The sequence below is a fragment of the Salvelinus fontinalis genome, chromosome 33 (assembly GCF_029448725.1).
Source record: "Salvelinus fontinalis isolate EN_2023a chromosome 33, ASM2944872v1, whole genome shotgun sequence".
NCBI lineage: Eukaryota > Metazoa > Chordata > Actinopteri > Salmoniformes > Salmonidae > Salvelinus > Salvelinus fontinalis.
The window spans coordinates 28,699,317-28,725,516 of NC_074697.1; the positions used below are offsets into that span (position 1 = coordinate 28,699,317).

At 44.3% G+C, this 26,200-nt stretch overlaps 1 protein-coding gene across 9 annotated transcripts in view; it reads left to right on the plus strand.

The window, feature by feature from the left end:
- LOC129831954 (rho GTPase-activating protein 32-like) overlaps positions 1 to 26,200 on the plus strand; it is a 49,630-nt gene that overhangs the window by 9,945 nt on the left and 13,485 nt on the right. For 3 of the 9 annotated variants that reach the window (XM_055895606.1, XM_055895612.1, XM_055895608.1), the window contains exons 1-5: positions 4,740 to 5,011; positions 10,505 to 10,597; positions 11,467 to 11,572; positions 11,772 to 11,869; positions 13,701 to 13,785. In XM_055895606.1, coding sequence (XP_055751581.1) covers positions 4,938 to 5,011; positions 10,505 to 10,597; positions 11,467 to 11,572; positions 11,772 to 11,869; positions 13,701 to 13,785 — 456 coding nt within the window. In that variant the 5' untranslated portion in view covers positions 4,740 to 4,937. The other 6 variants (XM_055895609.1, XM_055895610.1, XM_055895613.1 and 3 more) reach the window with 6 other exon arrangements.

A 26,200-nucleotide genomic window follows, 5' to 3' on the forward strand; every position in this document is an offset into this window, starting at 1 on the left:
GCATGAGCTTGTGAGATCCTATTGGCGCGATCTAGCAGCATCTGCATATTTCCGTTGGGGAACGCCTCATCTGTGAAATGCGCGTGTACAATAACTCAATTCGCATTTGCACTCTATCCTAACAAAGAGATTAAAAATAAATCAATTTAGTTCCATCTTCTCCCACTGCCGGACAGTGGGCTCCCTCTCACTATCATATTTGGTAGTGAGTGGAAACTCCAAGCGGATGCTTCACATTTATACATCTCGTGAAATATCTGTCATATTGTTCAATCTCTTATTGTACTATACAGTTTTGTCATCATAGTTTCATTTCCTCTTCCTACTACCTCATCAGTCGAGCAGAGCAGATGAGTGGCTCACAACCGGCAGGTTGCCATAGCAACCCCAGGCCTTCTCCACTTTGACAAGCTTTATTAACCGCATGAGAGCGTTAAACTTTCCCCTCAACAGTCAGATGGAAACATTACACTGTGGAGCCCCTCTATCAAAACCCATGGAGATGTTGTTGACGAATACAGTACTGCCTACACCCGTGTGTGTGTTGCTCAGTTGTCTGGGTGGGGGCTGCTCAGTGACCCCAGAGACACTCAATAACATAACAGTATGAGGTGAAACAACAGTAATTTCTCTCTTCCCAGCAGCTCCCTTAGCCTCTCACTTTAGATATAAAACACTACATACACATCATGACCAAAAGTATGTGGGCCCCTGCTCGTCAAACATCTCATTCCAAAATCATGGGTATTAATATGGAGTTGGTCCCCCCCTTTGCTATAACAGCCTCTACTCTCCTGGGAAGGCTTTTCACTAGATGTTGGAACATTGCTGCGGGGACTTGCTCCCATTCAGCCACAAGAGCATTAGTGAGGTTGGGCGATTAGGCCTGGCTCGCAGTCGGCATTCCAATTCATCCCAAAGGTGTTCGATGGGGTTGAGGTCAGTGCTCTGTGCAGGCAAGTCAAGTTCTTCAACACTCAATCTCGAAATACCGTTTTCTTTTTCTCCCCAATTTCATGGTATCCAATTGGTAGTTAGTCTTGTCTTATCGCTGCAACTCCCGTACGGACTCGAGAGAGGTGCGTCCTCCGAAACACGACCCAACCAAGCCGCACTGCTTCTTGACACAATGCCCACTTAAGCCGAAAGCCAGCCGCACCAATGTGTCGGAGGAAACACTGTACACCTGGTGACCGTGTCAGCGTGCACTGCGCCCCGCCCGCCATAGTAGTCGCTAGTGTGCGATGGGACAAGGACATCCCTGTCGGCCAAACCCTCCCCTAATCCAGATGGTTCTGGGCCAATTATGCACCGCCCCATGGGTCCCCCTTTCGCAGCCAGCTGCTACAGCCTGGACTCAAACCCAGAATCTCTAGTGGCACAGCTAGCACTGCGATGCAGTGCCTTAGACCACTGCGCCACTCGGGAGGCCCTGAAATACAAACAGAAAAGGGCCTTCCCCAAACTGTTGCCACAAAGAATGGCAACAGTAAGGCCAGAATCGTCTCGAATGTCATTGTATGCTGTAGCGTTAAGATTTCCCTTCAATGGAACAAAGGGGCCTAGTATGAACCATGAAAAACAGCCCAGATCATTATTGCTCCTCCAACAAACTTTACAGTTGGCACTATGCATTGGGGCAGATAGCGTTCTCTTGGCATCCGCCAACCCCAGATTTGTCCGTTGGACTGCCAGATGGTGAAGCATGAGTCCACAACACTCCAGAGTCAAATGGCGTCACGCTTTACACCACTTCCAGGCTTGTGTGTGGCTACTCGGTCATGGAAACCCATTTCATGAAGCTCCAGATGAACAGTTATTGTGCTGATGTTGCTTCCAGAGGCAGTTTGGAACTCGGTATTGAGTGTTGCAACCGAGTACACGATATCTATGTGCTTCAGCACTCGGTGATCCCATTCTATGAGCTTGTGTGGCCTACCACTTCACGGCTGAGCTGCTCCTAGACGTTTCCACTTAATGGCAGAAATGTTACTGACTGACTTGTTGGAAAGGTGGCATCCTATGACGTTGCTACATTGAAAGTCACTGAGCTCTTCAGTAAGGCCATTCTACTGCCAATGCTTGTCTATGGAGATTGCATGGCTGTGTGCTTGATTTTTAATACATCTGTCAGCAACGGATGTGGCTGAATGAGTCAATTTGAAGGGGTGTCCATACATTTGTGTGTGTGTGTGTGTATATATAGTGTCTTAAAGCTTTTGGCCTAAATGCGTACAGCACTGTAGCAAATGCATTAGGTTAAAATGTGAGTGTGACGCTTCAGAGGCTTATGGCATGAAATTATTCTCTTAGAGATAATGTGTGGGCATCAATTCATCACACCAGTCCATGAATTCTAATACAGGTTTCATAAATGGCATGCAGAATTGTGTAGGCTGCCCTAGTTTTCCTAGAATACCATGTAGGCCAGAGCCATCAAAGCCAGATCAGAGCTGTTTTTGTCTCCTGGCAGCAGAAATGGAGAACTTCCTTCAAGTGGTGAACAAGATATCTTGTAGCTACCGCTACTGTACATTGCAGGATGATGGTTTTACTATGGCTAGTCTGGCATGACTGACAGATAAGTGGGGTAAAGATAATGTCCCAAATTACACCCTATCCCTATATAGTGCACTACTTCTTTTTTTTACCAGGGCCCATAGGGCTCTGGTCAAAATAAGTGCATTATGTAGGCAATAGGGTGCCATTTGGGACATACAAAATGTAAGGCGTTGGCTAACATGTCAGGAAACATCTGTGTCCTCATTAAATTGTATAGCTTTGCCATGTTATCGATATTTAATGGATAAATGAATGGATGTACCTTGTCATGTTGCCATAAGGCGGTGCTGAGTGTATCTGCAACGCAGCAATGTGAAGCACAGGATGCCCTTATCTGAGAACAAACATTCTCCATTCTGAACAATCATCAAGGTCAGGCATGTTACAATTGATCATAGAATAAATGCAATGCAGTCACCTACAGAGCTTTTGAAAAGATTACTGGAGGAACAGAAAGTTGGACCACACATTCTGATGGGTGACAGATTGCCAGACTATACTGAATGGCAAAAACATTCTGTACATGCAAACTGTTGTATTACTTAGTTCATCTTCAAAATCATGTAGCCTATCCCTGGAGAGATTCAGGACAGCTTTGGGACTTCACATAAATTGTTGATTGTTTTTTTGTGTCATCATGCTATCCTCTTCATTAGGTACATATTTGTTGTAATAATTGTGGCAAAGGGAGCCGAGTGATACATGGCAGATATGTGAGGGCAGAACTAATAAACGGGCTCTGCCCTCTCACTAAGGGTTAGCCAGATAAGGAACTACAAAGCACAAAATGTCTGACCCAAAAGAGAGAGAAACTACAATCCACAGAAGCAAGGGGAACGCTTGCAAGGTGGGGCCGACTCACATATATAAGGGGTCAAGCCACACCAGGAAGAAAGGAGAGCATGGAGCTGTGAACCATTGAAAAGAGAAAGTGATAATATATCTGCTGGATTTACTGTGTATGACTTGGACTTACCTGTTGTCTGTTTTGGACCCTGATCTATCGAGAACCTGATTTGTGTACCGAACCCTGCTATCCTCGAACACGCCTGCGGCCCGGAATGGTCCAGGCTGGAGAAAAAACATTCAGGTGCTGTCCTGTTAGTTATTTCCATCTGGTGTGATTTTGTGTCGGTCTCCCGCTTAATTTGTGTACAAACTCTCCTAACCTTGAAGAGAATTGTCACATAATGTTTGATAGGAGATCCTATAGCAAGGCTACAGCCGCCATTGGAAAGATGAAGTGAGAGTACAGTGGAATATAGTAGATCTGTGGGTCCGGTTTGGCCTGGGTCTCTGGCTGGTCACATTTCTGAGTCAGAGGGCTGTGTGGAACTCTGTCATTAGTGAGCACCACTCTGTGTCTATGGGCCAATGGGCTGCCTCCCTCTGCCTGCTCTCTTGGGGAAAATACTACCCTGTAATGTAATGGCTGGCCTGATGTATCTATTTAGCTACTACTCCTTACTCCAAACATCTCCTATGGTCATCATTACAGCTTCTGATTTGGAGAAGAGGAAAACTCCTGCTTTACTACCTCAGTATTGGTTTGCTGGGGAGTTTTAATGCTGAGGTGTACCGACTCCGAGGTACTTTGAGTGCACAATGCACATACCGTAGCACTCCAGGACCAGGGTTGGTTGGTTACCACTGCACTGTGTTTGCCTAATATTGTACCAGATGTGAGTTCAGCTCCCAGCGTTGCCTTTCATGAGGGCTAGTTATGGAAAGATTTGGAAGGCTGTGTGGAGGTGTTTTGCTCTGTCAGAGCATTCCTTTTATTTGTTGACTGTATATAAAGAGCTGTATTAGGGATGATGGATCATGGGTGCTGTCACAACACTCCTCATGGGGGCTGTCACAACACTATCTTCACAACAACACTCATCATGAAGGGTTTGTTTCTGCCTTTCAGGACCATTCCAAACACACATAGGCAAAAATCCCGGGGGGGACACGAAAAATATATGATTTGTCCCCCCCCCCCCCAATATATCACTGTTAACATAACTATGTAATTTCAATAATATTAATAATACGCAATGAAAGCACTTAGGCTGATTATAGACACTTAATAGCGCGTTTTTAAGTTTCAAAAGATTGCGACCCCCGCCCTTTTCCTCACAGTGGTTTGATCCACTGCCAGTTCCTTAGCTGGCAAGGTAAAAGAGAGCTCGTATCTACTGTGTGAAAGGCACTCAAACCTCACGTCAGTTAGGTGCACTATCTAGTCAATCGGCCATAGCAATGTTTGTTTTATGTTGGCAGGGTTCACACACACACTAGCTGAATTTGCAGAGCTAGCACGCAAACTAAAGTAAACATTAACCATCAAGCTAGCTAGTACCTATTCCATTTATGTGGCGTCGTCAAAGATGGAATCTTTGCTATCGTCAGTTTATTCCAAGATCAGCATGCAGCTGGAGTGCTTCAAAGTCCCTGTGATAAGGTTAGCGATAAACAAGTCCAAACTGAACAGAACAGAACTACGCTCTCTTCTACCATTGTCTTAAATATATTTAATGGTCTCGTTGCAAAAGCTAAATTGTCGCTAGTGAATTTATTTTATTTCACCTTTATTTAACCAGGTAGCAAAGATTATAGCAAACACCACAGAAACGGAATTGGTGCTCGCTAGCTTTGCAAATTCAGCTATTGTTGTAAGCCAGCCAATATGAAACAAACTATATTAAAATTACGAAAGGTTGCAGCATATGTTGTGTAAATGGTGAACTCATACAGCTGTCAACTCTTGTCACTGCAATCCGTTTCACATGTGCTAGCTACCTTTTAGATCGAAGCACATATAGAATGATAGAAGATAAGATGATAGAAGCCCATCTCCTACTGTAAATAACCTACACACTGTGTGTGTGTTTTAGCCAGCCAGCCAGGTAGAAAATGGCAGAAAAAAGACGGACATCAGAGTATTTTTCAATACACCAAAACGCAAAGTAAGAACCCTAGTAGCCTAATATCTCAAAGACTATTTGATAAAATGTTCATAAGAAAGAAGTGAAATGCTAATGGAAATGTTTCACAATGATGTCATTAGGCAGAGCAGGCAACAGATGAAACACATACAGCAGAGTTGGGGACAGATATGCAGGGACAGACTGGCAGAGACAGTCTCAGGTAAGTTTGATTCTTTGTTTGGCAACATTATGAAAGGTTCTCAATTTTTTTTTTGTAAAATAGGGACATAATTGGAAAATGCCATGGATACCACCACTCTCAACTTAAACTGGTGACTGAACTAAGATTTGTTTACGGCAATGGTATTGCTGTTGTGATTTAATTGTGTAGTTTTGGGTACCGGTAGTTACGAGTACGGCAAACACCTTATTTATTTTCTAGGAGACAGACTGTGAGTCAGTGAGGGTGGTGAAAGGGAAAGAGCCAGGGAGAGAGACTTCAGAGAACAATGTCACAGCCACGGCAGGACCAGGTGTCACCCTTGTTGCCAGCAGCACCAGTATAGGGGAGAGTGGCACAGCATTGTCCAGTTACCTCAGTGATGGTACAAAACTATATCAGCCACACCCACAATTTATAGAACCGCAAACTCTTGCCAACAGAGTGGTGACGTTTCAAGAGAGATGGTTTCGCGATTTCCCCTGGCTACATTATAATCCATCAATAAAAGGAGTGTTGTGTTTTCACTGGAGCCAAGGGTTTTCAAGCCAGCCATCTTTTGGCCAAAGAGCAGATGCTGCTGCCTTTATTAGTGCAGGATTTAGGAACTGGAGAAAAGCCATTGAAAAATTCACAGCACATCAAAACTGACAAGCCTTTAGAGGCCACACGGATGACAGTGGGAATTTATACCAGCTTTTGAAACTTAGGGCAGAAGAGGATGATCCCATTTTACTGAAGTGGTTAACAGAGCGTACCACAATGTACAAAGGCCCCAAAGCCGGAATGAAATTCTGAACGTCATGGCCAATACAGTCATTCGAGCCATTCCAGCTGAGATTAGGTCTCTTCTGATTGTACAATTTTCAGTAATTGTTGATGGTACTCAAGATGTCTCTGGTGCTGAACAGGAGAGTGTTTTATTTTAACTTAATATAATACATAAATACGCACACAGCTCTGAAGTGACAATGATACTGAAGAGTCTGCTTAGGAGACAAATACTCAACTGCTTGAATAAAAATAGAGTTTAAGTTACCTGTGATGAATGTTGAAAACAAAAACCTTAATTTCTATATGCAGGAAATCCTATGTTAATAATGGGCATGGTAAGAATTGACAACCAAAGTGCGAGTCATAATTCCCATGACACCTAGCAAAATCTGAAAAGCGGTTCCTTCATTTATTCCATAGGATATTTTTAGATTCACTTAAAATAAGGTCTGTGTTTCGTGTAGGCTTACATCACCGTGCCAATTTTATAACTGTGTAGATATCCATAGGACAAGGTAACTCTGATCAATATTGGCTAAATATAAGCGAAGATAAAAACATTTGTAGAGTGGATTTATGAAAATATGTTGACAAACGTTACCTTATCCTAGTGAGATTTACACGGGTATCAAAACGTCGAGGCGGTTTAAGCCTGCACGAAACACAGACCTTATTTGAAGTAGATCAAGACATTCTCTATGGAAGACATGAACGGTAAAATAACGAAGGAACCCCTTTCAAATTCAGCCGCAAGTTATTACAGGAATTATAACGCGTCGACTATTTCTCTATAAACCATAAACCTTTGACTAATCCGGAAACTATCACCTCGAAACAAAACGTTTATTCCGTTCCGTATTTTATCTAACGGGTGGCATCCACGAGTCTAAATATTCCTGTTACATTGCACAACCTTCAATGTTGTCATAATTACGTAAAATTCTGGCAAATTAGTTCGCAAAGAGCCAGGCGGCCCAAACTGTTGCATATACCCTGACTCTGCATGCAATGAACGCAAGAGAAATGACACAATTTCACCTGGTTAATATTGCCTGCTAACCTGGATTTCTATTAGCTAAATATGCAGGCATATGCAATATATACTTGTGTATTGATTTTAAGAAAGGCATTGATGTTTATGGTTAAGTACACATTGGAGCAATGACAGTCATGGATTGATTGTATTTATAAGATAAGTTTAATGCTAGCTAGCAACTTACCTTAGCTTACTGCATTCGCCAACAGGCAGGCTCCTCATGGAGTGCAATGTAATCAGGTGTTAGAGCATTGGACTAGTTAACTGTAAGGTTGCAAGATTGGATCCCCCGAGCTGACAAGGTTAAAAATCTGTCGTTCTGCCCCCCGAGGCAGAACGTTCCTAGGCCGACATTGAAAATAAGAATGTGTTCTTAACTGACTTGCCTAGTTAAATAAAGATTAAATAAAGGTGTAACAAAAAAACAAAACAAAAACGCAAATCAGCGCCCAAAAATACCGATTTACGATTGTTATGAAAACTTGAAATCGGCCCCGATTAATCGGTCAACCTCTAATACAGGGTGTCGGAGACAACAGGCGAGGGCATTGCGAAAGTGGCAATTGATGTGTTGTTGAGGCTCAATTTGCCCATGTCTGGCTTACGTGGGTAGAGTTACGATGGTGCCTCAAACATGGCAGGGAAATACACAGGTGCACAGGCAATTGTGAGGAGGCAGCAGCCATTAGCCCTCTATGTACATTGTGGAGAACACAGTAAATCTGATTACACAGGCTGGCTGCTCAGCTGCCCCACTGATCCGGGATTCCCTTTCTTGGGTCCATCAGTTAGATGTCCTCTATGGCCAGTCAGGAAAGTTTAAGAGCATGTTTGAATCAATTGTCACGTCCAAAGATACACATCTGACCACCCTGAAACCCCTATGTCCAACAAGGTGGACTGTACGAATACTGCTATTAGAGCTGTGCTAGGGCAGTATGAGCAGGTACTAAGCAGCCTAGAGAAGATGGCAAAATCTGCATCCAAGACAGCTTCAACTGCCAGTGGCTTATTCGAGCACTTCAGCAAAGGCAAGACTGTGTTGGGCCTCACACTTGCCTCTGCTGTTCTTGGAGAGCTTGAATGTCAAAACATTTCACTGCAGAAGAAAACTCAGACTGTCTCTGGTATACAGGCTGCAGTCGAGTGTGTGCGGTCATCTCTTAGGGGCAAGAGAAATGACGAAAGCTACCTTTGACTGTATGAGAAAGCAACAACATTGATTGACTCTATTGAATCCATTGAGACACATTCAAGATGATTTGCTGGCAAAGCAGTGGATCACTATAGGGCAGAATTTTTTTTAAGTGTTGGATGGTGTGGAGGTTCAGTTTGGCGACCGTTTTGACCAGGACAGTCTAAACGTCCTGCAAAAGTTGGAAAGAGCGCTTCTCACGGGGGAGTTGGATGAGTCTCTAGATCAGTACCCAGAGCTGAACATAGATTCTCTTTCAGTGCAGATCCCTCTCTTTCACAACAAATACCCCTGTAGCAGCAGTGGAGAGGCAGCAGAGGTCCTCAGGAGGCTTCCAGTGGATGTGCGGGGGTTGTTTGACCAAGTTGAGGTGCTGATCAGATTTTGTTTGTGGTGCCAGTGTCTTCATGTGAGGCTGAGAGGAGTTTCACTGCACTCCGCAGGTTGAAGACTTGGCTACGGGCTAGCATGGGCCAAGAGAGACTGAACGACGCAGTTGTCTGTAATGTACATAAAGACAGGCTGGACAGCCTCAAGAGGGAAAATATCTGCCAGTAATTTGTTGGATCCATTGAAACCCGCAAACATATGTTCAGTTCTTTTGTTCAGTAATGTGTATAGCAGTGGTTCTCAACCTTTTTTGGGGCACTGGAACCCCTGCATATTTTGAGGCAAGGCAGGCAAGGTTTTGAGCGGTCCTCAGGGACCTCCACCATATTATATGTAAAGTTACTGGAAACCTTGTGGTACTGAATACGTTCATTACACTTTTTGATTTCACGGACCCCTTTCAATTACACCATGGACCCCTGTTTGAGAACCCCTGGTGTATAGTATGATATTTGTTCTTTTGTTTAGTAGTTTTTAGTACATGACAGTACACTTACTGATTATTTATTTAATGTTATTTTATTTAAAATTGCATACTTTGTGTGACATAGCTGCTGTTTGAGGAGTTGAGCCACTGACTGAAGGATATTTTGTTTGATTTATTTGGGTTATTCATTGAAGTCCTTATTTTGCTTTTAGAACTGTACTTGTGTCTTTTTGTTCTTGTAAAACTATTGTAGTAGACTCAGGCCAGTGGAGACCAACTTTGTGATGGTTCTCAATGGAGATTATTTTAGACGAGATCACACCATGTTCATTGTATTTACGAAAACTGCACCCATACAGTGTACAGTACTATTGTCACCTACTGGCCTTTCTTGGTATTGCTGGTTGTAAGTACAAATACCTGCATACATACTGGACTGATAAGGAACACTGCTATAACTATTATTATTATTAGTATTATAATGATTTAAACATTTGAACAAGTTGGGACAACCCTTCAGTTAACTACTGTACCTATCAATTATCCAGTAGTAGTGATTATGGTTCCTCAATATACATTTAACATATTAACACGTAGGTTGTGTTACAGCACTACTTTTGGTGTCCCCCTCAGGAATTGCTCTTGAGAAAATGTCATGTAATTGTCCCCTCCAAAGTTGATATCAGATTTTCGCCCCTGCAAACAGTCATACAAGTCCCAGTGCTTTACTCTGCCTGCAGTATGGATGGATTCCATATTGTTTAAAAAATGTTTTTTCTCAATATTACCTGTTTGAATGAAACAATTTTAGTGTGTAAGAAGTGGGTATTTACTTGTTTACTGAATGTCTTTCTTACTGTAGACTCATTAACCATTCATTTGTTAAAAGGCGTGAAATGATTCTAGAGAGAACAAGCTGCAGCTAAGAGTGGGTTAATGTCTGGCAGCTTCCCAGCTAAGTCTCTCTGTCTCTCTCGACTTGCAGTATGATGGAGGCTGGCTGTGGGGTTGCCGCGGTGATCGGGAATGCTGCCTCAGGACCCCAGGGAAAACCAGGAAGTGGTGACGTCCTTGAGGGGTGAGCTACTCTCTCACGCGCCACACTGAACCGGTGCTATGTCAGCTGACCAGGACTCTGCAGATATCACACCCATAAATGTAAAGGAGACGTGTGTGTGGGTGATTGTACGGGCATGTGTTATGTGTATGGGAGGGATTGACAGGGAGGAAGAGAGTGATAGCGAGAGGAATTCTAAAGACATTAGAGATGGCTATGCTATATCATCCCATTGTAAAGGGTTGTGATGACACACATGATATCTTCTCTATCTACTGTAAGTATTCTGCAAAACTACCAGGCCTAGAGAGTATAGGATGGCTCTAATTTCATCACAGATCTCCAGCAGATGAGATGAGCTCATTCTTTCAGTGCCAGTGTTCTTGTCCTTATCAGCAGATCTCATGTCTGAGCCCAGGAAGGAAGGAGACATCTCAGGGATCCACTCTTCTTCATTGTACCTGAGAAAAGTTGGGCTGAAAGGATTTTTCTTCCTCTGCCTAGCACACTGACTCAGATTTCAGCTGCAGGTTTTGTGAGGCAATCCCTGGTGGGCCCAGGATGTGTTTTACTGTATGTAGGCTAGGCTATACTCTGGAGCTTTCTGTACCAGTCAGTAGCCATTTGAGACTGTGTGATGTTATTTGTTACCACCAGAATAACAAGGATGTAAATACCACAGTTTTCTGGGCCGCTGGTGCAGTGTCATGATTTGATTTGATTTGATTCGATCCCCAAACATAATGTGAATACATCGGTCTATCTCGCTGGCTCCCTCTGGTGGAACCCCATGGACATTTTTCTTTATTTAAAGTATGTCAAATATAATGTATTTATGGATTTGGATTCTTCCTGTCTCTCTCGGTCCTTCCCTCCCTCTGCCTGTGTAGGGCCATGTCACTGTGTATTACACCAGATGAAGACAAGAACCAGCCTGATCCATACAAGAGCACTACTCCAACAGATAAGTCCCCACAAGGGAGCACAACTGCCATGGTACGGTCTTTTATCGCTAGATGAGGTCTGATAAGAGCACTGTTACCTGGGAATAGCAGTCTCTTAACTCTACTACTATGTAGTCTTATAGATACTGCTAGTATAGGTTTGACCATCTTGTAATTGGTTTACGCTTCAGGAATGTTGAGTATTGTGTGTGTTGATTGGCAGATATTGAGTATTGTGTGTTGATTGGCAGGTACAGAAGGATGAGCTCACAGAGTTTCCTGTTGAGCCTGAGCCCACCCTGCGTTCCTGCGTCAGCACAGCCAGCATGAAGGTCAAAAACGTGAAGAAGTAGGTGCTCCTGTCCCCACGGAAACAGGCTATTATGGGCTGTAAAACGGACCTCTAAATCAGGGCAGTAAAATGAAATCTTTCTCTCCGCTCTTTCTTTTCGCTCTTTCTACTCTTTCTCTCCGCTCTTTCTTTCCGCTCTTTCTTCTCTTTTTCTCCGCTCTCTCTCTCCGCTCTTTCTCTCCGCTCTTTCTTCTCTTTCTCTCCGCTCTTTCTCTCCGCTCTTTCTTCTCTTTCTCTCTCCTCTCTTTCTCTCTCCGCTCTTTCTCTCTCTGCACTTTCTCTCTCCTTTCTCGCCTCTCTTTCTTCTCTTCTCTCGCGCTATTTCTCTGCTCTTTTTCACTCCTTTTCTCCTTTCCTTCTCTCTTCTTTCCTTTCCCTTCTCTACTTTCTCTTTCTCTCCTTTCTTTCTCTCCTTCTCGCTCTTTCTCGCTCTCTTTCTGCGCTCTCTCTTTCTTATCTCTCGCTCTTCCTTTGCTCTTTTTCTTTGCTCTTTCTCTCTTTCTCGTCTTTCTTCTCTCCTCTCTTTCTTATCTCTCGCTCTTTCTTTGCTCGTTCTCTCTTTTTCTCTCTGCTCTCTCTTTCTCTCTCCTCTCTTTCTCGCTCTGCTCTATCTCTCTGCTCTCTCTTTCTCTCTCTGCTCTCTCTTTCTCTCTCTGCTCTCTCTTTCTCTCTCCGCTCTCTCTTTCTCTCTCCGCTCTCTCTTTCTCTCTCCGCTCTCTCTTTCTCTCTCCGCTCTTTCTTCTCTCTCTCCGCTCTTTCTTCTCTTTCTCCGCTCTTTCTCTCTCCTCTCTTTCTCGCTCTGCTCTTTCTCTCTGCTCTTTCTCTCTGCTCTTTCTCTCTGCTCTTTTTCACTCCTTTTCTCCTTTCCTTCTCTTCTTTCTCTTCTTTCTCTTCTCTACTTTCTCTTTCTCTCCTTCTCGCTCTTTCTCGCTCTCTTTCTGCGCTCTCTCTTTCTTATCTCTCGCTCTTTCTTTGCTCTTTTTCTTTGCTTTTTCTCTCTTTCTCTTCTCTTTCTCTCTCTGCTCTCTTTCTCTCTCTGCTCTCTTTCTCTCTCTGCTCTCTTTCTCTCTCTGCTCTCTTTCTCTCTCTGCTCTCTTTCTCTCTCTGCTCTCTTTCTCTCTCTGCTCTCTTTCTCTCTCTGCTCTCTTTCTCTGTCCGCTCTCTTTCTCTGTCCGCTCTCTTTCTCTGTCCGCTCTCACTTTCTCTGTCCGCTCTCACTTTCTCTGTCCGCTCTCACTTTCTCTGTCCGCTCTCACTTTCTCTGTCCGCTCTCACTTTCTCTCTTCGCTCTCACTTTCTCTCTTCGCTCTCACTCTCTCTCTTCGCTCTCACTCTCTCTCTTCGCTCTCACTCTCTCTCTTCGCTCTCACTCTCTCTCTTCGCTCTCACTTTCTCTCTTCGCTCTCACTTTCTCTCTTCGCTCTCACTTTCTCTCTTCGCTCTCACTTTCTCTCTTCGCTCTCACTTTCTCTCTTCGCTCTCACTTTCTCTCTTCGCTCTCACTTTCTCTCTTCGCTCTCACTTTCTCTCTTCGCTCTTTCTCTTCGCTCTTTCTTCTCTCCTCTTTCTCTCTCCGCTCTCTCTTTCTCTCTCCGCTCTTTCTTTTTTCTCTTCCTCTCATTTCTCCTCTTTCTCTCTCTGCTCTTTCTTTCCGTTCTTCTCTTTCTCTCTCCTTTCTTTCTCCTCTCTTTCGCTCTCCTCTTTTCTTCTTTCTCTCCCTTTTCTCTCTCTGCTCTTCTCTCTCCTTCTCTTTTCTCTCTTTCGCTCTCTCTGCACCTCAGTGTATCAGCCAGTAGAATACTGATGAGGTGATGCTGCTGTATTACAGGCTGACGTTCCCCAGAGGTCATTTTCCCAGGCTGGCTGAGTGTGCCCACTTCCACTATGAGACCGTTGACTTTGGCACTGTGCAGGTGAGACCCGGCCCAGAACTGAACACTCATACATTCTTTAGAGAACAGAAGTAATTTGTTGCTGGTAGTTTGGTAATTGTGCTTGGCTCAAGTTCATGTGTTCATCAAACACAATGGTATTACTCTGGGCTACATAGAGGCCATTTACATACAGAGTTGAACATACCTGAACTACAAATATGAGGAAACAGTGTCATTTACTGGGCAGAGGGAAATAAAAATGTCACTACCAGACCTTAACGAGATCACCAGCAGATCCTGTGAGTTACTGCATTGAGTACAGAGGGAGATTGTCAGGGTTTCTTTAACGCCAAGCATTAGATCAAAACTGGACATCATGGTGAATTGTTCCACAAAATACCTAATTCCCTTAATGGAACCAAGCCATTCCATCAGCAGTTTGTTCTAATTATTTTAGGTCATCCTGTCCCTGCCCCACCCCCATTCCATCTGTACTTTTTCCAAATATGGGAAATTGGAATTTAAATTCTCATTCATTATGTACTTAAAGGGATGCGTTGGGATTTTGGCATGCTTGCAGATACCCATAGACTTCCAGTCATTGCACTAACACTAGTAAGCATTGGCTTGCAAAAATAAAGCTAACTTCCTTCATACTGGACACAGTGACATCAAAATGGTATCCACTAGTTCATCTGACCCTGGGGAAGTAGATAAAGGGCCTCATTGCCAAAATCCCGAAGTATCCCTTTAATTTATAAATAAAATTGGATAAGTGATACAGCAGTCAGCAACATGGAATCCAATACATCAGTATATTTAAATGCTGTTTATGAATTTTTCATCCAGTGTCTGTGTATGTTAATCCACTAAATAGCATTCATTCCTCTCTGATCTGCTCAGCTCAGGATAAACCTGTAATCCTCAGTACTAGTTGGATTAAAGTGATGATATCAACCAGAGAAATAGGGGTTTTCTGGACAGACAGTGTTACTGTGGGAGCATCCACAGCCGGTCAGTACTACTGTAGTACAGAGCATGAACTGTGGCAGCTTTCAACTTCCAGGAGGTGGCAGGAGAGAGCAGTTATGTGCATCACTGGAGAATGTAAGAACATTTAATTGTTTAAGATGTTGCTTTGTTTGCTTAGCTTGCAGCTGTGATATCAACCCATAGCCTCATCAGGTGGTCATTTTAGGATGGCCCTAAGGGTCATTTTTGCTGACACTTTAACTGAAGATTCATCGCCATTACAGTCAGCACAGATTTCAGATGGTTGAGGTTTTTATTTGTGCCTGTGGTGATAATTCGAATCAGTCAAGCGGAAGTGGTTACTCACTCATTTGTGAAAGTGGCTGTTTATTGTCTGCATAATTCCTATGTAATTTTGTTGGCTTGCTAGCAGAGAGCAGTAGTCATCTACTCATTCACACACTGATGCTTTAACACAGTTTCTAAACCCAGAGGCCCAGCATTGCGAGACTTACGGGAAGGAATAGGAAGCAGACATGGCAGACCAGACCGGCGTTTGGAGTTAGAAAAGTAAAAAATTATTCCGAAGTTGGTAATTTTTTCACAATCTAAAGGCACAACCTAGATTTGAGCCAAAGTCTTAGTAGCTGAACATGTTATTACTCCAACCTAGTGAAAGTGACATACTGGCACGTTTTCATTTTTGTTTCATTTTTATCAAAGAAGTGCCTTTTTATTTGACTGCGTGCACATGCGCAGTTCGGTTCGAGATGACCGTTAGACCTGATTTACATATTTATGCACATGAGTTTAGCTAGCCAATCTCGCGGTCATGTCTACTCCCGCCTCTCCCCTCCGGTGTTCGACGTCGCCGGTTTACTAACCACCGGTCCTGGCATCAATCATTACACGCACCTGGCATAAATCATTACTCGTGCCCTAATTTCGTCCACCTTGTTATCTAGAGATTGGACGTTAGCGAGTAATGTGCTCAGAAGCGGTGGAGGGTGTGCTCGCCTTCTGAGTCTGACCAGTAGGCCGCTCCGTCTGCCTCTCCTGCGGCGACCGCGTTGTTTTGGGTCGGCCTCTGGGATAAGATCCCATGTCTAGGGTGGAGGTCCGAACAAAAGATCCGCTTCAGGAAAGACATATTCCTGGTTGTAATGTTGGTAAGTTGACATCGCTTTTATATCCTATAATTCTTCCGGGCTGTATGTAATAACACTTGAGTTTTTCTGGGCTAACAATGTAAGAAATAATAGATAAAATAATACATAAAAAACAAAGAACTGCATAGTTTTCTAAGGACCTGAAGCGATGCGACCATGTCTGTCAGCGTCATCTTGTGTGGTTGTGGATAGATTTTCCAAATCATGTTGTTTCATTCCATTCTGATCTTCCTACTGCTCTCTAGGTCGCTGAGGCAGTATTCCATCAGGTCTTCCGGCATTATGGCCTTCCGGAGGACATCGTTTCCGACTGTGGCCCCCAATTCACATCACGAGTATGGAGAGCCATTATGGAGAAGCTCTGGGTCACGGTCAGCCTCCACTTCCAGGTATAGGCCTCAGTCTAACGGGCAGGTGGAGAGGATGAACCAGGAGCTGGGGATGTTCCTGAGGAGTCACTGCCAGGACCGGCAGGGAGAGTGGGCCCAATTCCTTCCATGGGCGGAGTACGCCCAGAATTCGTTAAGTCACTCCTCCACCGGGCTGACTTCGTTCGTTGCAGTGTGTTCTGGATTTTCAGCTTACCCAGGCTCCGTGGACCTCGGGCTAGATCAAAACTCCTGCGGCGGATAATTGGTTCAGCCCCGCATAAGAAGTGTGGAGCGAGACTCATGTGAGACTCCAGCGCACCGTCCACCGTCAGAAGGAGCAGCCAGACCACCACCGCAGTGGTCTGGAGGATGTCACTTTTTCATGTTTTCCTTATCAGGCTGTTGGTTTCTGGTCCCCTGGCTGATGCTGTCCCCCACAGCACGCCTCGGCCCCCTCCTGGACGTTGAGGAAGGTCCCACCTATGCCGTCAGATCCCTACTGGACTCCCGAAGTCGTGGGGGTCGGCTCCAGCAACTAGTGATCTGGGAGGGGTACTGCCCAGAGGAGCGGTGTTAGGTTACGGTGGAGGACATTCTGGATCCCAACATAATCTGTAATGTCCATCTTCGCCGTCTGGCCTGCTACTTGTCCTCAGGGCTGTCCCTCTGCACCTGCGTCGTCCTGCAGCTGGAGCCGGATTACTAACCACTGGTCCTGGCAACCATCATTACGTGCACCTTGCATTGTTCTTTGTTATATTAAACTTACCATCTGCTTCTCGACTCCCAGCGTCTACGTTACAGTTGCCATGACATCGCCTACAAGCGTGATCTGGGATTTCTATTGGGGAAGCAGTTTCTACATGTCATCATACTAAACCATCTTTGCTTTTACTGTTGAGAGGGTGTCAGTGAATTGCTATGTTCGCAGCGTGGTATAACATAACATGACCAGCAAGCTATTAAATGTATGCTAAGGGACGTGTGTGAGCTGATGGGAGCTCTAGCACAGTGCATTGCAACTATATAATAGCTGACCTATTGTAGTTGTGGCAGCTGTGATACATTAGATGTGTGACTGGGGCGTAGCTGCTGAACAGAAATCTGTCTGTGACCTTGATCTTCCTACAGGGGGAGATGTGCTGTGAGAGAAATATCACTAGGGAGAGACCAACCATGCCTCACTGACACTTTTAGTACAGACCACACATACACACAGTGCATTTGGAAAGTATTCAGACCCCTTGACCTTTTCCACATTTTATGTTACAGCCTTATTCTAAAATGGATAAAAAATATATACAGTTGAAGTTGGAAGTTTACATACACTTATGTTAGTCATTAACTAGTTTTTCAACCACTTCGCAAATTTCTTGTTAACGAACTATTGTTTTGGCCAGTCGATTAGGACATCTACTTTGTTCATGACACAAGTAATTTTTCAGACATGTTTACAGACAGATTATTTCACTTATAATTAACTGTATCACAATTCCAGTGGGTCAGAAGTTTACAAACACTAAGTTGACTGTGCCTTTTAAACAGCTTGGAAAATTCCAGAAAATGATATTATGGCTTTAGAAGCTTCTGATAGGCTAATTGACATCATTTGAGTCAATTGGATGTGTACCTGTGGATGTATTTCAAGTTCTACCTTCAAACTCAGTGCCTCAAAACAATTGTAAGACCTCCACAAGTCTGGTTCATCCTTGGAAGCAATTTCCAAATGCATGAAGGTACCCCGTTCAACTGTACAAACAATAGTACGCAAGTATAAACACCATGGGACCACGCAGCTGTCATACCGCTCAGGAAGAAGACGCGTTCTGTCTCCTAGAGATGAACACACTTTGGTGCGAAAAGTGCAAATCAATCCCAGAACAACAGCAAAGAACCTTGTGAAGATGGAGGAAACGGGTACAAAAGTATCTCTATCCACAGTAAAACGAGTCCTATATCGATGTAACCTGAAAGGCCGCCGAGCAAGGAAGAACCTACTGCTCTAAACCGCCATAAAAAAGCTAGACTATGGTTTGCAACTGCACATGGGGACAAAGACTTTTTGGAGAAATGTCCTCTGGTCTAATGAAATAATAGCCATAATGACCATCGTTACGTTTGGAGGACAAAGGGGGAGGCTTGCAAGCCGAAGAACACCATCCCAACCGTGAAGCACGGGGGTGGCAGCATCATGTTGTGGGGGTGCTTTGCTGCAGGAGGGACTGTTGCACTTCACAAAATAGATGGCATCATGAGGGAGGAAATTTATGTGGATATATTGAAGCAACATCTCAAGACAGTCAGGAAGTTAAAGCTTGGTCACAAATGGGTCTTCCAAATGGACAATGACCCCAAGCATACTTCCAAAGTTGTGGCAAAATGGCTTAAGGACAACAAAGTCACGGTATTGGAGTGGCCATCACAAAGCCCTGACCTCAATCCTATAGAAAATTTGTGGGCAGAACTGAAACGCGTGTGCGAGCAAGGAGGCCTACAAACCTGACTCAGTGACACCAGCTATGTCAGGAGGAATGGGCCAAAATTGACCCAACTTATTGCGGGAAGCTTGTGGAAGGCTATCTGAAACGTTTGACCCAAGTTAAACGATTTAAAGGCATTGCTACCAAATACTAATTGAGTGTATGTAAACTTCTGAGCCACTGGGAATGTGATGAAAGAAATAAAAGCTGAAATAAATAATTCTCTCTCCTATTATTCTGACATTTCACATTCTTAAAATAAAGTGGTGATCCTATCCTAAGACAGGGAATTTTCACTAGGATTAAATGTCAGGAATTGTGGAAAAACTGAGTTTAAATGTATTTGGCTAAGGTGTATGTAAACTTCTGACTTGAACTGTATATTTCTCATCAATCTAGACACAATACCGCATTATGGCAAAGTGAAAACAGGGTTTTAGAAATGTTTGCCAAAAAAACATATTTACGTAAGTATTCAGACCCTTTGCTATGAGACTTGAAATTTAGCTCAGTTGTGTCCTAGTATCATTGATCCTCCTTGATGTTTCTATGACTTTGTTGGTGTCCACCTGTGGTAAATTCAAAAGTTTGGTCATGATTTGGAAAGGCACATACCTGTGTGTGTGTGTGTGTGTGTGTGTGTGTATGTATACAGTGGGGCAAAAAAGTATTTAGTCAGCCACCAATTGTGCAAGTTCTCCCACTTAAAAAGATGAGAGGCCTGTAATTTTCATCATAAGTACACTTCAACTATGACAGACAAAATGAGAATTGTATTATTTGTAGGATGTTTTTTATGAATTTATTTGCAAATTATGGTGGAAAAAAACTTTTGTTATTGACCAAATACTTAATCTCAATACTTTGTTATATACCCTTTGTTGGCAATGACAGAGGTCAAACGTTTTCTGTAAGTCTTCACAAGGTTTTCACACTGATGCTGGAATTTTGGCCCATTCCTCCATACAGATCTCCTCTAGAGCAGTGATGTTTTGGGGCTGTTGCTGGGCAACACGGACTTTCAACTCCCTCCAAAGATTTTCTATGGGGTTGAGATCTGGAGACTGGCTGCTAGGCCACTCCAGGACCTTGAAATGCTTCTTACGAAGCCACTCCTTCGTTGCCCGGGCGGTGTGTTTGGGATCATTGTCATGCTGAAAGACCCAGCCACGTTTAATCTTCAATGCCCTTGCTAATGGAAGGAGGTTTTCATTCAAAATCTCACGATACATGGCCCCATTCATTCTTTCCTTTACACGGATCAGTCGTCCTGGTCCCTTTGCAGAAAAACAGTCTGAAAGCATGATGTTTCCACCCCCATGCTTCACAGTAGGTATGGTTATCTTTGGATGCAACTCAGCATTCTTTGTCCTCCAAACACGACGAGTTGAGTTTTTACCAAAAAGTTATATTTTGGTTTCATCTGACCATATGACATTCTCCCAATCTTCTTCTGGATCATCCAAATGCTCTCTAGCAAACTTCAGACGGGCCTGGACATGTACTGGCTTAAGCAGGGAGACACGTCTGGCACTGCAGGATTTGAGTCCCTGGCGGCGTAGTGTGTTACTGATGGTAGGCTTTGTTACTTTGTTCCCAGCTCTCTGCAGGTCAATCACTAGGTCCCCCAGTGTGGTTCTGGGATTTTTGCTCACCGTTCTTGTGATCATTTTGACCCCACGGGGTGAGATCTTGCGTGGAGCCGAGACAGGATTGTGTCGAGGCTCTGATCTGGGGAAGGGTACCAAACAATTCCTGCGTCATTGAAGGTCCCCAAGAACAGAGTATCCTCCATCCTTAAATGGAAGACGTTTGGAACCACCAAGACTCTTCCTAGAGCTTGCCGCCTGGCCAAACTGAGCACTCGGAGGAGGGAGCTGGTCAGAGAGCTGACCAAGAACCTGATGGTCACTCTGACAGAGCTCCAGAGTTCCTCTGTGGAGATGGGAGAACCTTCCAGAAGGACAACCATCTCTGCAGCACTCCACCGATCAGGCCTTTATGGTAGAGTGGCCAGACAGAAGCCACTCTTCAGTAAAAGGCATATGACAGCCTGCTTGGAGTTTGCCAAAGGCACCTAAAATACTCTCAGACCATGAGAAACAAGATTCTCTGGTCTGATGAAACCAAGATTGAGCTCTTTGGCCTGAATGCCAAGTGTCTCGTCTGGAGGAAACCTGTGCACCATTCCTATGGTGGTGGCAACATGCTGCGGGGATGTTTTTAGCGCCAGGGAAAGATGAACGTAGCAAAAAGAGATCCTTGATGGAAACCTGCTCAGGACTTCAGACTGGGGCAAAGGTTCACCTTCCAGCAGGACAACAACCAGAAGCACACAGACAAGACAACGCATGAGTGGCTTCGGGACAAGTCTCTGAATGTCTTTGAGTGGCCCAGCCAGAGCCCGAACTTGAACCCGATCGAATATCTCTGGAGAGACCTGAAAATAGCTGTGCAGTGACTCTCTCCATCCAACCTGACAGGGCTTGAGAGGATCTGCAGAGAAGAATGGGAGAAACTCCCCAAATACAGGTGTACCAAGTGTCATACCCAAGACAACTCAAGGCTGTAATCGAAGCACCTTTGGCAGCAACTTAGAACTGAGTAAAGGGTCTGAATACATATGAAAATGTTATTTTAAGTTTTTCAAAATGTTCTAAAAAGCTGTTTTTGCTTTGTCATGAGTGATTGGGAGTAGATTTAATGAGGGGGGGGGGGAATATTTAATTAATTTTAGAATAAGGCTGTAACGTAACAAAATGTGGACAAGGTCAAGGGGTCTGAATACTTTCCGAATGCACTCTACACACACACACAGACACACAGGTAGCCTGGGGGCCGACAGATAGCCTGGCGGGTAGGAGCGTTGACCCAGTAACCAAAAGATTGCTGGATCAAATCCCTGAGCTGACAAGTTAAAAACATGATCCGCCCCTGATCGAGGCAGTTAACACTTCCCCGGGCGCCAAAGACGTGGATGTCGATTTAAGGCAGCCCTCCGCACCTCTCTGATTTCAGAGGGGTTGAGTTAAATGTGCAAGACACATTTCAGTTGAATGAATGAAGTTGTACAACTGACTAGGTATCGCTTTCCCATGCTTAACTGTTTTCTTCAAGGCCCAGTGCAGTCAAAAGTGCGTAATTATCTTCTTCAGTGTTTTTTAAATATATTCTTTAAATATATTTCCACATTCTGAGGTTGGAATAATACTGTAAAACTGTAAATAATAATTATTCCCTTTTAGTGGAAGAGCTGTTTGAAAAGACTGCCTGAAATATTTGCCTGTTTTGGTGGGGCTCACCGGGCGGTAAATTAGTTAATAGACCAATAAGAAAGAGTTCCAAACCTCTCTGCCAATAACAGCTAGTTTTCAGTTTTCCCCTCCCTACTCAGACCACTCCCAGACAGTCCTAGCAAAATTCTTGCTTGAGAAATTGCTCTTTGCAAAGAAGTTATTTTTGCTACTTTTGATTTATTTTAAATAAGTAACGTTACTGATTGTTTATCTGTTTTGTAGTCGAGTCATTAAACCTCTTGTCTCAGTCGAGTCACCAGTCCCCTGAGGTTGAGTCACGAGACCTTTTGGCTAAGTCCGAGTCGAGTCCGAATCACCAATGGTAAAGTCACCAGTCTATGGGTAGTCCTAGTGGGTGAGTCCTGGTCCACGTGCTCAAGACTGAGTCAATGGGTCTGAGTTTAACAAAAATACAACATTTTGTAATATTGGTTCATGTGCACATAAACAAAACTTTTGAAAGCAAAAATAATTATTCAGCGTTCTTTAACAAATTTGATATTTTGGTTACTGCTGTTTTTATTTATTTTTTATTGCTGGCTTAATGCTCGTTTGTTGCTAGATTCGTGGCTGTATTTATTTGGCTCGGATTTAGTTGAAGATATCTGCCCAAAAGCAACTAGTGGCAGGCTGGCGGGAAGATTTTAATGTGAGCATTGAAGTAACGCAAAGATTTTCCTCCCTGTTGCACAATGGTCATAATTGCCTGCAATATAAACTCAGAGATAATTCGTAAATTCGTTCCCATGCTTGTTCAATGAATCATAAACAATTAATGAGCATGCACCTGTGGAACTGTCGTTAAGACACTAACTGCTTACAGACGGTAGGTAATTAAGGTCATAGTTATGAAAATTTAGGACACTAAAGAGGCCTTTCTACTGACTCTGAAAAACACCAAAAGAAAGATGCCCAGGGTCTCTGCTCATCTGCGTGAATGTGCCTTATGCATGCTGCAAGGAGGCATGAGGCCTGCAGATGTGGCCAGGGCAATAAATTGCAATGTCCGTACTGTGAGATGCCTAAGACAGCTCTACAGGGAGACAGGATGGACAGCTGATGGTCCTCGCAGTGGCAGACCACGTGTAACAACACCTGCACAGGATCGGTACATCCGAACATCACACATGCGGGACAGGTACAGGATGGCAACAACAACTGCCCGAGTTACACCAGGAACGCACAATCCCTTAATCAGTGCTCAGACTGTCCGCAATAGGCTGAGAGAGGCTGGACTGGGGGTTTGTACCCATAGGCAACGTTGTTGCCGGTGATGTCTGGTGAGGATCTGCCTTACAACAGGCCTACAAACCCCCAGTCCAGCCTAAGGCAGATCCTCACCAGACATCACCTGCAACAACGTTGCCGCTGGACCAGACAGGACTGGCAAAAAGTGCTCTTCACTGACAAATCGCGGTTTTGTCTCACCAGGGGTGATGGTCGGATTCGCGTTTATCGTCGAAGGCATGAGCGTTACACCGAGGCCTGTACTCTGGAGCGGGATCGATTTGGAGGTGGAGCGGTCCGTCATGGTCTGGGGCGGAGTGTCACAGCCTCATCAGACTGCCTGCAATGACAACAAGCTCAGTCTCAACGCTGTGCGTTACAGGGAAGACATCCTCCTCCCTCATGTGGTACCCTTCCTGCAGGCTCATCCTGACATGACCCTCCAGCAGGTCAATGCCACCACGCACAGAACGAGCAGTATGGCTGATTTCCTGCAAGACAGGAATGTCAGTGTTGGCCAGCAAAGAGCCTGGATCTCAATCCCATTGAGCACTTCTGGGATATGTTGAATCGGAGGGTGAGGGCTATGGCCATTCCCCCCAGAAATGTGCGGGAACTTGCAGGTGCCTTGGTGGTAAGAGTGGGGTAACATCTCACAGCAAGAACTCGCAAATCTGGTGCAGTCCATGAGGAGGAGATGCACTGCAGGACTTAATGCAGCTGGTGGCCCCACCAGAAACTGATTGTTACTTTTGATTTTGACCCCCCCCCTTTGTTCAGGGATACATTATTCAATTTCTGTTAGTCACATCTCTGTGGAACTTGTTTCGTTTGTCTCAGTTGTTGAATCTTATGTTAAATCAAATATTTATTTATTTTATGTTAAGTTTGCGGAAAATAAACGCAGTTGACAGTGAGAGGATGTTTCGTTTTTTGCTGAGTTTAAACTAGCCTATGAAACAAATAAGTCCTTCATAAAGACTCTCACATTTTGTTTTAATATAATGTTCAATAGTAAAGTCAAATCAGTAGTCACGTTTGGAACAGATGAATGGTCTCTAACGGAATTGGCTGGATTATTATTTGCTACTTTTTTGTAATCACCCACTGATATTTATTTTTTAATTATAATAATTTTTTACCCCAATTGGTAGTTCGTCTTGTCCTATCGCTGCAACTCCCGTACGGACTCCAGTGTCAGCGTGCGTTGCGCCCTGCCCACAACAGGAGTTGCTAGAGCGCGATGGGACAAGGACAACCTGGCCGGCCAAACCTTCCCCTAAACTGGACGATGCTGGACCAATTGTGTGCCGCTTCATGGGTCTCCTGGTCGCACATGGTTGCGACTTAGCCTGGGATCGAACCAGGATCTGTAGTGGTGCAGCTAGCACTACAATGCAGTGATGTAGACCGCTGTGCCACTCGGGATGCCCACCCACTGATATTTGTGTAGGTGGTTTTATTCCGGAGTGAAAACTAAAGGGAGACTGGAGAAAGTGGAACTTTTTAAACTTTTCAATACTGAAGGGGAGAGTGAGGGAGACAATAGCTTTACTGTTTTACTTTTAAACTCAATACCATTGTTTTCAATATTGTATAGCAGTTTGTTTCTTAACCATGCAAAGCTAAACAGTAGGTTGGTGACTGGTGGTTACGGAGGAGCAAGAGTCGCTTGCGTGATGTGTATGATCGGAGCCACAGCGGAGCCTGCCTGCCTGTCCACACTCACCGCTTGCTGGTTTAGCGTGTCCTTCCATTGCTAGAGAACAGAACCCTCGCTGCTCTGCGCACCCATTGTTGCTTATCATAGTATCCTATCCAGTCAAAGTGCAAATACAAGTCACGGGAAGGCGAGTTAGAGCCACCAATGGTCGAGTCACCTGTCCTGGACTCGAGTACTACAACACTGCTTAATTGTTTCCCAGAAAGTATTTGACATTGAGATAAAAACAGCTGCATTGGACCTAAAACAGCTGTCATGATATAATTTATGTGCTGACTTCACCCTGAGAGGAAGTGGGCTGACAGATTAGAGGGAGTGTCATAACATTATCCCTATGGTGGGTCTCATGACTCATATGCTTGTTCTCGAACTCACACACAGGACCATCAGGAATATGACCGATCAGGTCTCAGACAGAATGGCAACATGAGGACAGCAGCCTCTGAAACACATACAGCATACTCGGCTGATTCTGCCCAAGATTACTTCCATTCTCTACAGAAGCACAATTTTGAAATGGAGATGCCTTGGTGGTCTGTGTCCTCCTGCACCTCTGTCTCTGTGTGTCAGGGTTACATATGGGCGTGTGCTAACTGCTCTGGTTTAGCCTATATACTGTAGAGCTCCTTTGTCACGAGAGGATGACGAAAGGTAGAGGGAGAGTGGGAGGGAGATTGAGAGGAAGGGATGGGAGGGAGAGAGAAACAGCGGGATGCTTCCCCTATTTCTATTCTCTGCTCTTGTGGTCTAATTGAACAGTGAAAACATGTTGTGGTTCCACCTTGTGGCGAAGGACAGGCTGAAGGGGATTTAACCTCTGGGACAGATGAAAGCAACCAGCATCTGTGGTAGGCAGCTATGGGTTCAGCCCAGTGACTTCTATCTGGAGACACAGAACTGCAGTTGAACGCTGTCTTAAAGACATCCAGTTGTCTTATAAAGTGACTTAATAGCTGAGGACCAGTAAAGAGTCTGCGTTGGCAGGTACCGGTATGCGGTTGTCTTCATTTATGTCTCTGGGTCCAGATGTGTGTATTAATAGTAAATGACTGAAGGCATGTTTCTATTTAGGGATTTGTGCTGCGCCGTGTGAGGTTGTCAGTATTAGTTGCTTGGCTGAAATGCGTTGGTAAAAAGAGTTAGTGGATGGAAAGAGCTTAAACAAAACATAAGACATGCACTACATTTACTCAGATTAGTTTTCAGTGTTAAATGA